Source organism: Lutjanus erythropterus, chromosome 3 (genome assembly GCF_056507025.1).
Source record: "Lutjanus erythropterus isolate fLutEry1 chromosome 3, fLutEry1.hap2, whole genome shotgun sequence".
Lineage (NCBI taxonomy): Eukaryota > Metazoa > Chordata > Actinopteri > Lutjaniformes > Lutjanidae > Lutjanus > Lutjanus erythropterus.
This window is the reverse complement of record NC_139319.1, coordinates 355,306-367,360: the sequence shown is the minus strand read 5'-3', so window position 1 is coordinate 367,360 and position 12,055 is coordinate 355,306. Positions and strand designations below refer to the sequence as shown.

Here is a 12,055-nt window from a genome sequence, read left to right as displayed (position 1 = left end):
TATTGAAAACACAAGAGACACAAACAGATGAGCAAACTTCAGAAATAACCACAACAACAACAACAACAACAATAATAACCATCATCATCATCATCATCATCATCATCATCATCATCAAAAAAGTAATAAATAATTAATTAGAAGGTGTTTGTTGTTTTCTAGCTAGGCTAAAAGCTTCCCTCTGCTTCCAGTCTTTGTGCTAAGCTAGGCTAAACTCCAGCTGCAGCTGAAGTAATTATTGTCATGTGATCGGTGGAACGTTCCCGCTCTCGTCCTGCAGGTGGCGGTCTGACATTCAAACGGGGGATTTTCGGGAACCTGGGGAAACAGGAGACGATGATGTCGGCGTGTTACGGTCGATCGGAGGACCTGGTTTTCTCCGGAGCCACGAACGGAGACGTTTACATCTGGAGAGACACGACGCTCATCAAGACCATCAAAGCCCATGACGGCCCTGTGTTCGCCATGTGCTCCCTGGACAAGGTAACAGCTGGGACACCTGAGACACCTGAGACACCAGGGACAGACATCTTTATTTATACTGCAGCATCATTTAAAAAAGAGGACGAGGGAGGAAAAACTCAAAGACACGTTGTAAAATTTAAAGATGAAAATTCAAATTTTACACAAAATGTGTTTATTTTACAAGAAAAAAAAAACAAGAATACAGTCATAAATAAAGTGTAATATTATGAGATTAAATTGTAATTTTTTCAAGAATAAACACAAATAAGATTTGTCAGAATTCTGTTTTAAAAAGTCAAAATAATAAAAAGCTGTGATGAATAATGTGACTTCATCTGGAAACAAAGATTAAATTTGTTCAAACTGTCAATAATTATAATAATGATGATGTCATTACATTTTGATGGTAAAGTTTCTGTTTGATTTTATTTTTTATTATCTTAAATGTTAAAGTTTGTCTGTTTGTTGATGATGACACATGAACGCTGACGGTGATCGATGTCTCCGTCTCCTGTGGTGCGTTCACTGTCCAGGGTTTTGTGACGGGGGGGAAGGACGGCATCGTGGAGCTCTGGGACGACATGTTTGAGAGATGTCTGAAGACGTACGCCATCAAGAGAGCCGCGCTCTCTCCGTCATCCAAAGGTGTTACTTCCTGTTTCCTGGTACATCATGTGATGTCATGATGTGTTTTTCAGTATCAGTTCAAACGAGCTTTAATGTCAACAGAGACGGACGTTTACTTCACCAAAACAAGTGTGAAATGAAAACTGTACAGAAACAGAATAAAACTGGTTTTGTTCTTCAAAATAAATAGAAAAAGAGCAGAACAGATAAATATAAATAAGTGTATAATATGTATATATGGCATCTGTGTGTGAGTCAGGTCTGCTGCTGGAGGACAACCCGTCAATCAGAGCGATCACTCTGGGTCACGGTCACATCCTGCTGGGGACAAAGAACGGAGAAATCCTGGAGATCGACAAGAGCGGCCCGATGACGCTACTGGTTCAGGTCTGACACACACACACACACACACACACACACACAAATATAAATATAAATATAAATGAATGTTAATGAATAGTTATGTTTTGTCAAACAGTTGATGTTTACTGTCCTTGAACGCATCATAAGAAGTAGTTACTGAAAGCAGTCTGTGATGCATTTACTGACTGTAGGATGATCCAGGTCTTATCATTTTGTGCTGTATTCAATGTTAATCAGTGCGTGTTGTGTTCAGGGCCACATGGAGGGGGAGGTGTGGGGTTTGGCAGCTCATCCTCTACTTCCTGTCTGCGCCACCGTCAGCGATGACAAGACTCTAAGGATCTGGGAGCTGTCAGCCAATCACCGCATGGTCGCCGTCCGCAAACTCAAGAAGGGTGAGAGGAAGGGAGTGTGGACCACTAGCCGCCATCTTGTTTGATTTTTTTACACACCGTGATGAGTTTGTATGTGTGTGTCACCTGTCAGGTGGGCGGTGCTGCGCCTTCTCTCCTGATGGTAAAGCTCTGGCGGTCGGTCTGAATGACGGCAGCTTCCTGGTGGTAAACGCAGACACGCTGGAGGACATGGTGACCTTCCACCACCGCAGAGAGCTCATCTCAGACATCCGCTTCTCCCAAGGTGCCTGAACTCACCACATAGGTGTGACACAAGAGGAGGATGATAATTGGTTAGTGGGTGATGAGTCACAGCTGTGTGTGTTTCAGATGCGGGGAAGTACCTGGCGGTGGCGTCCCACGATTCCTTTGTGGACATCTACAACGTCCTGACGAGTAAGAGAGTCGGCATCTGTAAAGGGGCAGGAAGTTACATCACACACATCGACTGGGACTCCAGAGGTATGCTAACACGGTAACGGTACTCAGAGACGAAAACACACACACTTGTACCGTTGCAACGCTAACATGCTAACTGTTAGCAGCCAGAGGTGAACGCACACTTAACTGTACTGCTGCTATGCTAAGATGCTAACTGATAGCATCACATGATGTTTCAGACACACTAGTGGGGACTTGGTCCAAAACTTGATCAGACTGAAATATCTCATCAGTTATTGGTCGGATAGTGATGAAGTTTAATTCAGACATTCATCTTCCTCAGAGGACAGATCAAGTTGTGAGAGAGTAGCGCCACCATCAGGTCAAAATTTACAGGTGTCCAAACCTGCTGTTCCTCACATAGCTCTAAAACTAATGACTGTTAGCTGTGCACTGATGTTAGCATCCGGCGCAGTTCAGTCTGGTGAAGGTTGATCCAGTCTGATGGTGTGAAATCTGAAGTGTCTTATAGAAGCCGTCATACAGAGGATAAAGTCAACCTCTCCTAAATGTTCTTAGTAACATTCTAGCCCTGCAGAACCCTGATGGTCTCTGTCCTCTGTCCTCTCCTGGTGTCTTTGTGGACAGGTAAACTGCTGCAGGTGAACACTGGAGCTAAAGAGCAACTGTTCTTCGAGGCTCCTCGAGGACGTAAACAGAACATCAGCGTGGCCGAGGTCAGTGTTTATCATCTTTACATCCATCATCATGTGTCTGTGTCCTCTTAGAGACTCATGTGTTTGTCTGTCTCCAGTTTGAGAAACTGGACTGGGCGAGCTGGACGTCTGTCCTTGGTCCCACCTGCGAGGGAATATGGCCGACGCTCAGCTTCGTGAACGCCGCCTCGCTCACTAAAGATCACAAACTGCTCGCCACGGGTGACGACTTCGGCTTCCTCAAACTATTCAGCTTCCCGTCCAGGGTGAGACGCCGTCGCTCTGATGTCTTTTACTTCCTCTGTCAGGGACACGAGATGTAAAGATGCACAACTGTCTGCAGTTTTGTTTTAGAAATATAAAAAAAAAATAAAAATCAGATCAAACTTTGTCAAAGTCTGAAAATAACAAAAAGTCTTAAACTTCAGAAGTCTGTTTCGATGCTCACTGTGTCTTTGCTGTACGTGTGCAGAGGGAACAGAGCTAACATGCTAACTAGCTGCCAACAGTTACTGTTCAGTACCAGTCAGATTTATTACAGGGAGAAAAATCTTTTACTGCATCTTCATTTGACTCTAGAATGGTGATAATATAAATTTAAATAAAATGGATTCATGCTGTTTAGCATTTTACTTTCAGAAGTGAGCAGAAGTTTGAATTTCAGCCTGATGGTTGAGGAGTTCTTCCTGATTCATTTTGTGTCTGTTGTCGGTGTTTCTGCCTGGAATAAGTTGTGTAAAGGATTTTAATCCCACAGTACGTCAGTCGAAAAATCAACAGACACTCTACTTGTGAAGTCACAAGTGTAAAGTTTGTCTTGAGGGTGGCGTCAGAGGAACGATGGACACTGATCTGTTTGCCGTTTCCTGTTTGTGTTCAAATCTTCACGTCTCAACTTTTCTCTCTTCGTCAAACTGACTCAGGGCCAGTTCGCCAAGTTTAAGAAGTACGTGGGTCATAGCACCAATGTGACGAATGTTCGCTGGTCCAACGATGACTCCATGCTGCTGTCAGTGGGCGGGGCTGACACGGCGCTGATGATCTGGACCAGAGAGCCACCGGGTCACAAAGAGAGCAAAGCTGTGGACAGCGAGGAGTCAGACGACGACACGGAGGAGGACGGAGGTAACGCAACCAGCAGGAAGCCAGGACAGAGCTTTTATTCTGAAAGTCTCCCCTCCGTGTAGAAATTGTCCTTACTTTGTGTTCAATGTTTCTTCAGTCAGTTTGATCACAGCAGCATCTGGTGGACGTTCGAGGTACTGCAGCTGCTGAGGCTGCTGATTGGTCCAAAGTCAAACCTGGAAAAGTCATCAAACCATTTCCAGGACTTGACAAAATATTTGATTTGCTTAAATATCATTATTTGTTTATTTAAAGAATCCTGTTACCTGTTGCCATGGCAACCAGCTGGTCCTCCTGGGGTCCACGCCTCACGTATATATATACAGAGGACACATGACATGAACGAATGGCCATGTGACAGAGACTCGTCGTGGTGTTTTCAGGGTACGACAGTGACGTGGCGCGGGAGAAGGTGGTGGACTACGTCACCAAGATCTACTCTGCCAGCATCAGGAACATGTCAGGAACCAGACCTCACCTGCAGCACAAAGAGCTCCCCGTGGACGAGAGGTAGAGAGACAGAGACAGAGACACACACACACACACACACACACACACACACACACACACACACACACACACACACACACACACACACACAGAGTGTAAGTGCTGGTTTCTGAACGTTCTTCCTGTTCAGGCCTCCTGTGAGTCGAGCTGCACCGCTGCCCGACAAACTGCTGAAGAACAACGTGACCAAGAAGAAGAAAGTGGTGGAGGTCAGCATGAGTCCTTCGCCCTCAATCCTTTTGATTAATCAATTAATTGATTCATTAATCTTGCGTGGAGTGCAGGGACGTACATCTGACGTACATCCCTGTTTACACCTGTAACCTAACTCTTTCCTGTCTATATGTGCTCTGTTCTGATTGGTTCTCAGGAGCTGGTGTTGGAGCACGTCTTTGGCTACAGAGGCTTCGACTGTCGCAATAACCTGCATTACCTCAATGATGGCGCTGACATCATCTTCCACACCGCCGCCGCTGTGGTCATCCAGAACCTGTCGGCCGGTCAGTTCAACCTCAGAAAGAGCTTTTTAAACTTAAAAAAAAAAAAATTAACGAACAGCAACGTAAACGTACAAAAATACATAAATCAATAATGTCAGGGTGTCAAAACACTGCAACCCGTACACGCTGTTGTTGATGATGATGGCATCACACTTCCTGCTTCCTGTCCTGACAGGAACCCAGAGTTTCTACCTGGAACACACCGATGACATCCTCTGTCTGACCGTCAACCAGCACCCAAAGTACCAGAACATCATCGCTACAGGACAGATCGGTGAGTCAGAGGGCAGGAAGACGTCAGACTGTGTTCCTTCACTGTTGACCAAACGAACATCAGTGTGAAGGTTGAATATCTGCAGCTGAAGTTCAGTTGGACACAGAAAACCACAGAAACACAAAACAGCTGAGACTACAAAGACACAAGAGACATAAAAAGACCAGGATTCAAAACCACTGTATTTAATTCTGTTTGCAGTATTTCAGTCACAGTACAGATACTGACTTTCAGACAGACAGTCTTTATCTACATAGAAACGTTTATAAACACATCAGACTTCAAATATTGATCACCATGTTGTTCTCATGCATGACTGGCTGCTTTTTGCCCATTGCACTTCTTTTCTTTTCCACTGCTTCCTCATTGTCACCGCCCACCTCATCACCAGGTGACATCACTGACCTGCCAGGTAAGACCCCGACCACCTCTCTGCTGTCACTCGTCACCGATCCATTCACACACACCACTCTGTTTACATTCACGTGTGTTTAACCTGTTGGTGTCGTTCGCTCTCGGTGTGTAGAGGCTGAAGTGTCCGGTGAGTATCAGCAGTCAGGATCCTGCTCAGGTCTGCTCGGTTTGTAGCTCCGCCCCCCAAACCTGTCTGTCAGAGACCATGTGACATCAACATGGATTCACCTGAAAACACAACTTCTTTATGTGATCCATTCACACTGAATCACTGAGTTCTGCTCTTATTCAGAAGCGTTTTACAGCCATCACCATGAAAATCAGTTTTAGCAGATATAGATTTGATATCTGGGTTCTTTATCACTTTTTATGGTCATATCATTGCATAATTTTTGTCTGTTACTGAGACACCATTCTTGAATTAAATGAAAAACTCATCAGTACATGTTTTGTGTTTCTAAATCAACTTATTCGAAGATGTTTTTAGGATTGAGTGTCATTTTTTAAAAATTGAATTGCAGCTCGTTCTGTGACGTTTTGAGAAGTGACACTAATTTTTAGAGAAGTCTTGAAACAAGTTCTTTTGTTTTGGAAGCATGTTGAAATAATTTCACTGTGTTGGCATTTATTTTGTGAACAGTTTGATGAAAATGAGACTTTAAGGACTCAACAACAGACGAAACATCCTTGATAATGTGCAGATTTCATCTGGTGAAACACTAAAGGTACTTTCAGACAGCAAACAGTGAGTCTCTGTTATCTGCAGTGGAAACGAGCTCCTGTTTACACTGTTATCTTTACACAGCGAGGAAAATGATGCAGGAGCTGGATTCACCAGCCACCGTAACAGAGGAATATTAATGGTGCTAAAGTTTTAGAGGATGTATAAAACAATCTGAAAACATCAGAGTGGATGGAAAACAGTGTTTTCACATGTGTCCATATTAGTGTGAGCATGGCAGTTAGAGAAACTAAAGCAAGTCGGACTGAGAACAAAGTCTTGCTTAGCACCTCTTCTGAGCATGTTAAATTAGCCAAACCAGCCTGGGTGGTTCCTGTCCGTGGTGTCTGTCCTGTGGTAAGACTGTGATTCAGAGGCTACTGTCGTACATAGATAGACCTGGATCTGATGTATCGATGCAGAGGATATCAGAGCATGACTGTTCCTCATCTGCAGTTTAAAGACCCTCTACAGCCAAGATCACATGGGACTTTTTGTCCAGCACTTTGGACCGGAGCAGGATGTCTTACTGGACAGTTTTCAAACACCAAATACTTCACAGATAAATCAAATATACAGTGAATTATGTTCATTGAGGGAACTGAAAAGCAGTGTGGGTCTTCAGACTGGACTTATGACAGTGAAGGATAAACTGATCTGGGACCGGCAGTGGAAAAGGCTCAGTCAAGTTTGGACTTTGGTTGGGAACGTGGAACAGCACGGAGTAACTGATCAGGTGAATTAGATGGATGTCAAACAGGGACAAAGGACTGATACCGGTCAGTCCATGTTGTGCTTTAAAAACAAACAAAAGAATCTGAAAATCAATTTGTTTGCCAAACTTTTAAACAAACTCAAAGATGACTGTAAAGTGTCTGGCATGAATACTCGGGTTGGGTGTCACTCTGACGGCAACCTCCAGCTGTCCAGTTCTTGCAGATCAACTCTCGTATCCCTGCCGGGCGAGTGTTGACATACATCCCCGTGTTGGTTTATCTTCACACCACATGTCCGCAACTTAGTTGTGTTCAGTCTCTGAACCTTGAAACAAAGTTAGTCACTTAGCTATACTGAAGATGCTAAGCTAAGAAAACAATAGCACAAATAACAATGAAAAGAAACGCCACTGACACCGATGTAACTGACGGTCTCGGATTCACCTAACTGGGCAGGTTTGATAATATGAAAATAAAACGTATTAATTAATTATTGATATCTGGGTTCTTGACCATTTTAACCTTGGAACATTAGAGCTTCAGAATCTTCAGAAGAAAGCAGTCCCATGTGATCATGGCCAAAGGTGTTAGTAGTGTTTGCTAAGTGTGAAGTGAAAAAGAAGCAGTCTTAATTTTCACAACTCTGAATCCAGAACAGTCGTTTACCAGTTCTGCTCTGTTGAATCAGCATGTCACTTCCAGTTCCCTCCTACTCCTGAACAGTAAGAACATAGTCAATGATCTTTAAATAGAGGATGTTTAATCACTGGTTCCTTACCTTCCTGTTCTCCCACCTCAACTCCTGAATCTTAGCCTGTTCTCCCTGATGCTCAGCATCTCCACTCCTTAGATCCTTTGGTTCCATTTCTCTCTTAGTCCAGTTGTTCCTTACCTCTTCAGTCCATTGGTTCCTTCATTCCTTGGTATTTTGCTTTCTTGATTCCATGATATTTTGGTTCCTTAGTTCCCTGGCTCTTCTTAGTCCTTCAGCTGTTTGATTCCATCCTGTGTTTCCATTTTTCTGTCATTCCTCTATTCTTTGCTTCCTTGGCTCCCTTACTATCATAGGTCCTTGATTTCTTAGGGTCCTAAGGTCCTTGCCTGATCATTACCTTGGTACCTTATAGCTATATTTGTAAAGATGCTGTGGTCCTTAGATGTTCCATATGTTAGTTTCTTGGTCCTCGGTTCATGATTCTGGGGACTCTCTTAATAAGGCGATAGGTCACAGGGTCCACAGACCCCTGAATTGCTAGGTCCTGGGCAACGTGATGCTTTGGTTCTAAGGTTCCTTGGCTACTTTAATGCCTTTGGTCCTAGGTACCAGTTCCTGAAATTATTGGTTTCTTGGTTCCTTGATATTGTGGTTCTTGTTTTCTGTGGTTCCGCAGTTTGCTTCCTTAATAACTTCCTTAATGACTTAATGACTTTGCTTCCTTAATGACTCCTTGGCTGCTCAGTACCTAAACTCCTTGGTTTCTTGATTCTTGGGATACCATAGTACCTTAGGTCCCTGGTTTTATAGTTTTAGGGAGCATCAGTTCCTTTGCCCCTTGAGTCTATGTTTATTCTATGTCTAGGTTCCCAAGTCCTTTAGTTTCAGGGCTACCTTACTGCTGTAGGTCACTGGATCTCTGGACTACTTGATGCTTTGGTTCCATGGTTCTTTTGCCTTTGGTCCTCAGCACAACAGTTCCTGATATGACTACAGTTGCTCTTTGATATCTTGGTTCTTTGAAACTGTGGTTCTTATGTCCTATAGTTCTTGAGCTACCTTGCAGCTTTAGGTCCTTGTGTCCACTGTTCCTTGGATCTCAGGACAGCCTGATGCTTTGGTTCCATGGTTCCTTGGCCAGCTTAATGCATTTGGTCTTTGGCACCATGATTCCTGATGGTGCTGGTTCCCTGATACTGTGGTTGTTTAGTTCCTTGGTTCTATGGTTACTCAGTGCCTTTGCTACCTTAATGACTTATGCCCTCGGATGCTGGGGCCCTTAGCTGCTCAGTACGCATTAGTGCATTGTTTCCCTGATTGGGATACCATAGTACCTTAGGTCTCTGGTTTTGTAGTTTAAGGGAACATTAGAACCTTGGCACCTTGATTATATGGTTCTTAGGCTTCCCTGGTTCTGTAGTTCTAAGAAACCTTATTTCCTCTGACCCTTGATTCTATGGCCCTTAGGTTTCCAAGTCCTGTAGTTCCAGGGCTACCTTACTTAGGTTACTTATGCTTCATGCTTTGGCTCCACGGTTCTTTAAAGTGTTTCGTCTTTGGCACCATGGTTCCTGGGATCCTTGGTGATCCTGTGGGTCTCAGGTTGCTTGTTCCTACGTTTCCTTAGTTTCTTAGTTTCTTTACTTTAATGACATAGGTCAATACCTTTGCTCCTTGGCTCCTGATTCCTTGATTCTTGGGCTACCATAGTACCTTAGGTCCCTGGTTTTGTAGTTTTTGGGAGCATTGGAACCTTGGCACCTTGATTATATGATTCTTAGGTTTCTACTTCCTAGAGCTCCAGTTTTACCTTACTGCCTTAGGTACTCTGGTCCACAGTTCCTTGGATCCTTAGGTCCTGGATTATTTGATGCTTTTGGTTCTTTGGTTCCTATGGTTCTGTTTTCTTCTCACAGGCCTTGCTCCATCCATACATGTGTGGGATGCCATGACCAAGCAGACCCTGTCCATCCTTCGCTGTTCCCATGCTAAAGGTGTTGGCTACGTCAACTTCAGCGCTACAGGAAAGCTGCTGCTCTCTGTGGGAGTGGAGCCTGAACACACCATCACAGTGTGGAGGTGGCAGGAAGGTACACACCTTTATCTCATGTTCTTATATCACCTAAAACTAATCATCTAAGACTCAACTAAAGAACAAGAGGCATCTCAGGATAGTGTCTTGAACAGTGTAACCTGGAGCAGCAGTAGCATTTTAGCTTTTTATGGATTTATTTGATGAGGAGTGTAATTTAAGTACCCAAGGAAGATAAAAATAAGAACATTTAGGGGAAGAAGGGTCATAGAACAGATCTGAACCCTTGATTCTCACAAGATTTGTATCTGTTGTTTTTTCATTGCGCACATTTTACAAATTACTGATGTTTTATTATGTGACTACTTGGTTAGGGTTGGAGGAAGACACTGGAATGTTAAGCAGTTTTTGAGCACTAAGGAGCAGAAAAACAGCCACAAAACAACAAAAAGCTTTGATAGATTGATCAATGTACAGAACAGAGTAAAGCAAGAGCAAACAAAATTTACTATGAACTTACCAAAGAGAGGTTTCCACTCGGAAAGTGACCTTTGACCTCTCTGCCAGGCACCAAGGTGACCAGTAAAGGGGGCCACGCTGAGCGGATCTTCGTGGTGGAGTTCAGACCGGACTCTGACTCCCAGTTTGTGTCAGTGGGAATCAAACACATCAAGTTCTGGACTCTGGTTGGAGGTTCACTCATGTACAAGAAGGGAGTGATCGGCTCGGTGGAAGACGGCCGCATGCAGACTATGCTGTCTGTCGCCTTTGGTGCTGTAAGATAGTTCTTCAACTCGGACTCATCTTTTATAAAATACGTCAGTAGTTATTGATGAATTTCTGGTAAGTTGGTGTTTGTTTCCTCCAGAACAACCTGACATTCACTGGCGCTATAAACGGAGACGTGTATGTTTGGAGGGAACACTTCCTGGTACGAGTGGTGGCAAAGGCACACAGTGGTCCAGTCTTCACCATGTATACAACCCTGAGGGACGGACTCATTGTCACTGGGGGGAAGGAACGGCCGTGAGTACCCTGAAATCTGATCAGACTGAGGCTAGAGCCGGTCCCTGTTGTACTTTAAAAATGAAGAAAAGAATCCTATTTGTCAAATTTTAAAGCAAAATCAACCTTTAAAGTTTTTAGCATGTATACAGACATTTTGAGATCAAAGCCCAAAGAAAACTGGTTGAAAGAGACTGAAGATGGTGAACTTCACCTGGATTTAAACTTTTTTTTTTTTAAACGTAAATGAAAACAGAATGCAATGAACAAGAACAAAGACAAGATTTTTAATGTTCAAACTGATGAACTTTGTTTTTTGTAAATATGCATTCATTCACAATTTTATGCTGCAACATGATGCAAAAAAGTTGTGACAGGAGCAACAAAAGTCCAAGAAAGATGTGGAATACTCAAAAAACACCTGTTTGTAAAATCCCACAGGTAAACAGGTGAAGTGGTGACAGCAGCTCATTGCTTAGCTTTCAGGCTGGTCCTTCTGTCTGGTTCTCCAAACTGGTAGCATGTCAATTAGCATCTACTATAGCTAATACACTGACTATCAATAAGCACCTCATACAACCACAGTTCAAATAGTCTGAACTGTCCCCTTAAGTATGAGAAGTAAACCCTGATGTTTGTTGGTGTACTGACAGGACTAAAGAGGGCGGCGCTGTGAAGCTTTGGGATCAGGAGATGAAGCGCTGCAGAGCGTTTCAGCTGGAGACCGGCCAGCCGGTGGAGAACGTCCGATCAGTCTGCAGAGGGAAGGTGTGAGACAGAGCTGATTAGAAAACCAAACTCTGCAAAAATGTTGTTGTGAATCTTCCTGACACATCTGTTCTGTCTCTGATGATCCAGGGTAAAATCCTGGTGGGAACCAAAGATGGAGAGATCATAGAAGTTGGAGAAAAGAACGCTGCCTCCAACACCATGATCAATGGACACACTCAGGGAGGGATCTGGGGTTTGGCAACTCACCCTTTCAAAGATGTCTTCATCTCTGCCAGCGATGACGGGACCATCCGAATATGGGACCTGGCTGATAAGGTACCGGTCTGAGTCTCTGGGGGAGTCTGGCCAGTTAGTTTGAAGAGTT

At 43.7% G+C, this 12,055-nt stretch overlaps 1 protein-coding gene across 2 annotated transcripts in view; it reads left to right on the top strand.

Annotated features, from left to right (window-relative positions):
* Nucleotides 1-12,055, top strand: part of LOC146329290 (echinoderm microtubule-associated protein-like 6) — a 35,732-nt gene that overhangs the window by 20,363 nt on the left and 3,314 nt on the right. Inside the window, exons 18-37 of one of the 2 annotated variants that reach the window (XM_084714515.1) lie at nucleotides 281-483; nucleotides 999-1,110; nucleotides 1,352-1,479; nucleotides 1,709-1,850; nucleotides 1,942-2,094; nucleotides 2,181-2,312; nucleotides 2,880-2,968; nucleotides 3,046-3,213; nucleotides 3,871-4,072; nucleotides 4,456-4,582; nucleotides 4,713-4,791; nucleotides 4,953-5,082; nucleotides 5,258-5,356; nucleotides 5,748-5,768; nucleotides 5,883-5,897; nucleotides 9,839-10,012; nucleotides 10,522-10,730; nucleotides 10,823-10,980; nucleotides 11,613-11,727; nucleotides 11,818-12,006. In XM_084714515.1, coding sequence (XP_084570641.1) covers nucleotides 281-483; nucleotides 999-1,110; nucleotides 1,352-1,479; nucleotides 1,709-1,850; nucleotides 1,942-2,094; nucleotides 2,181-2,312; nucleotides 2,880-2,968; nucleotides 3,046-3,213; nucleotides 3,871-4,072; nucleotides 4,456-4,582; nucleotides 4,713-4,791; nucleotides 4,953-5,082; nucleotides 5,258-5,356; nucleotides 5,748-5,768; nucleotides 5,883-5,897; nucleotides 9,839-10,012; nucleotides 10,522-10,730; nucleotides 10,823-10,980; nucleotides 11,613-11,727; nucleotides 11,818-12,006 — 2,645 coding nt within the window. The remainder of the gene's footprint in view (nucleotides 1-280; nucleotides 484-998; nucleotides 1,111-1,351; nucleotides 1,480-1,708; nucleotides 1,851-1,941; nucleotides 2,095-2,180; nucleotides 2,313-2,879; nucleotides 2,969-3,045; nucleotides 3,214-3,870; nucleotides 4,073-4,455; nucleotides 4,583-4,712; nucleotides 4,792-4,952; nucleotides 5,083-5,257; nucleotides 5,357-5,747; nucleotides 5,769-5,882; nucleotides 5,898-9,838; nucleotides 10,013-10,521; nucleotides 10,731-10,822; nucleotides 10,981-11,612; nucleotides 11,728-11,817; nucleotides 12,007-12,055) is intronic. The other variant, XM_084714516.1, reaches the window with a different exon arrangement.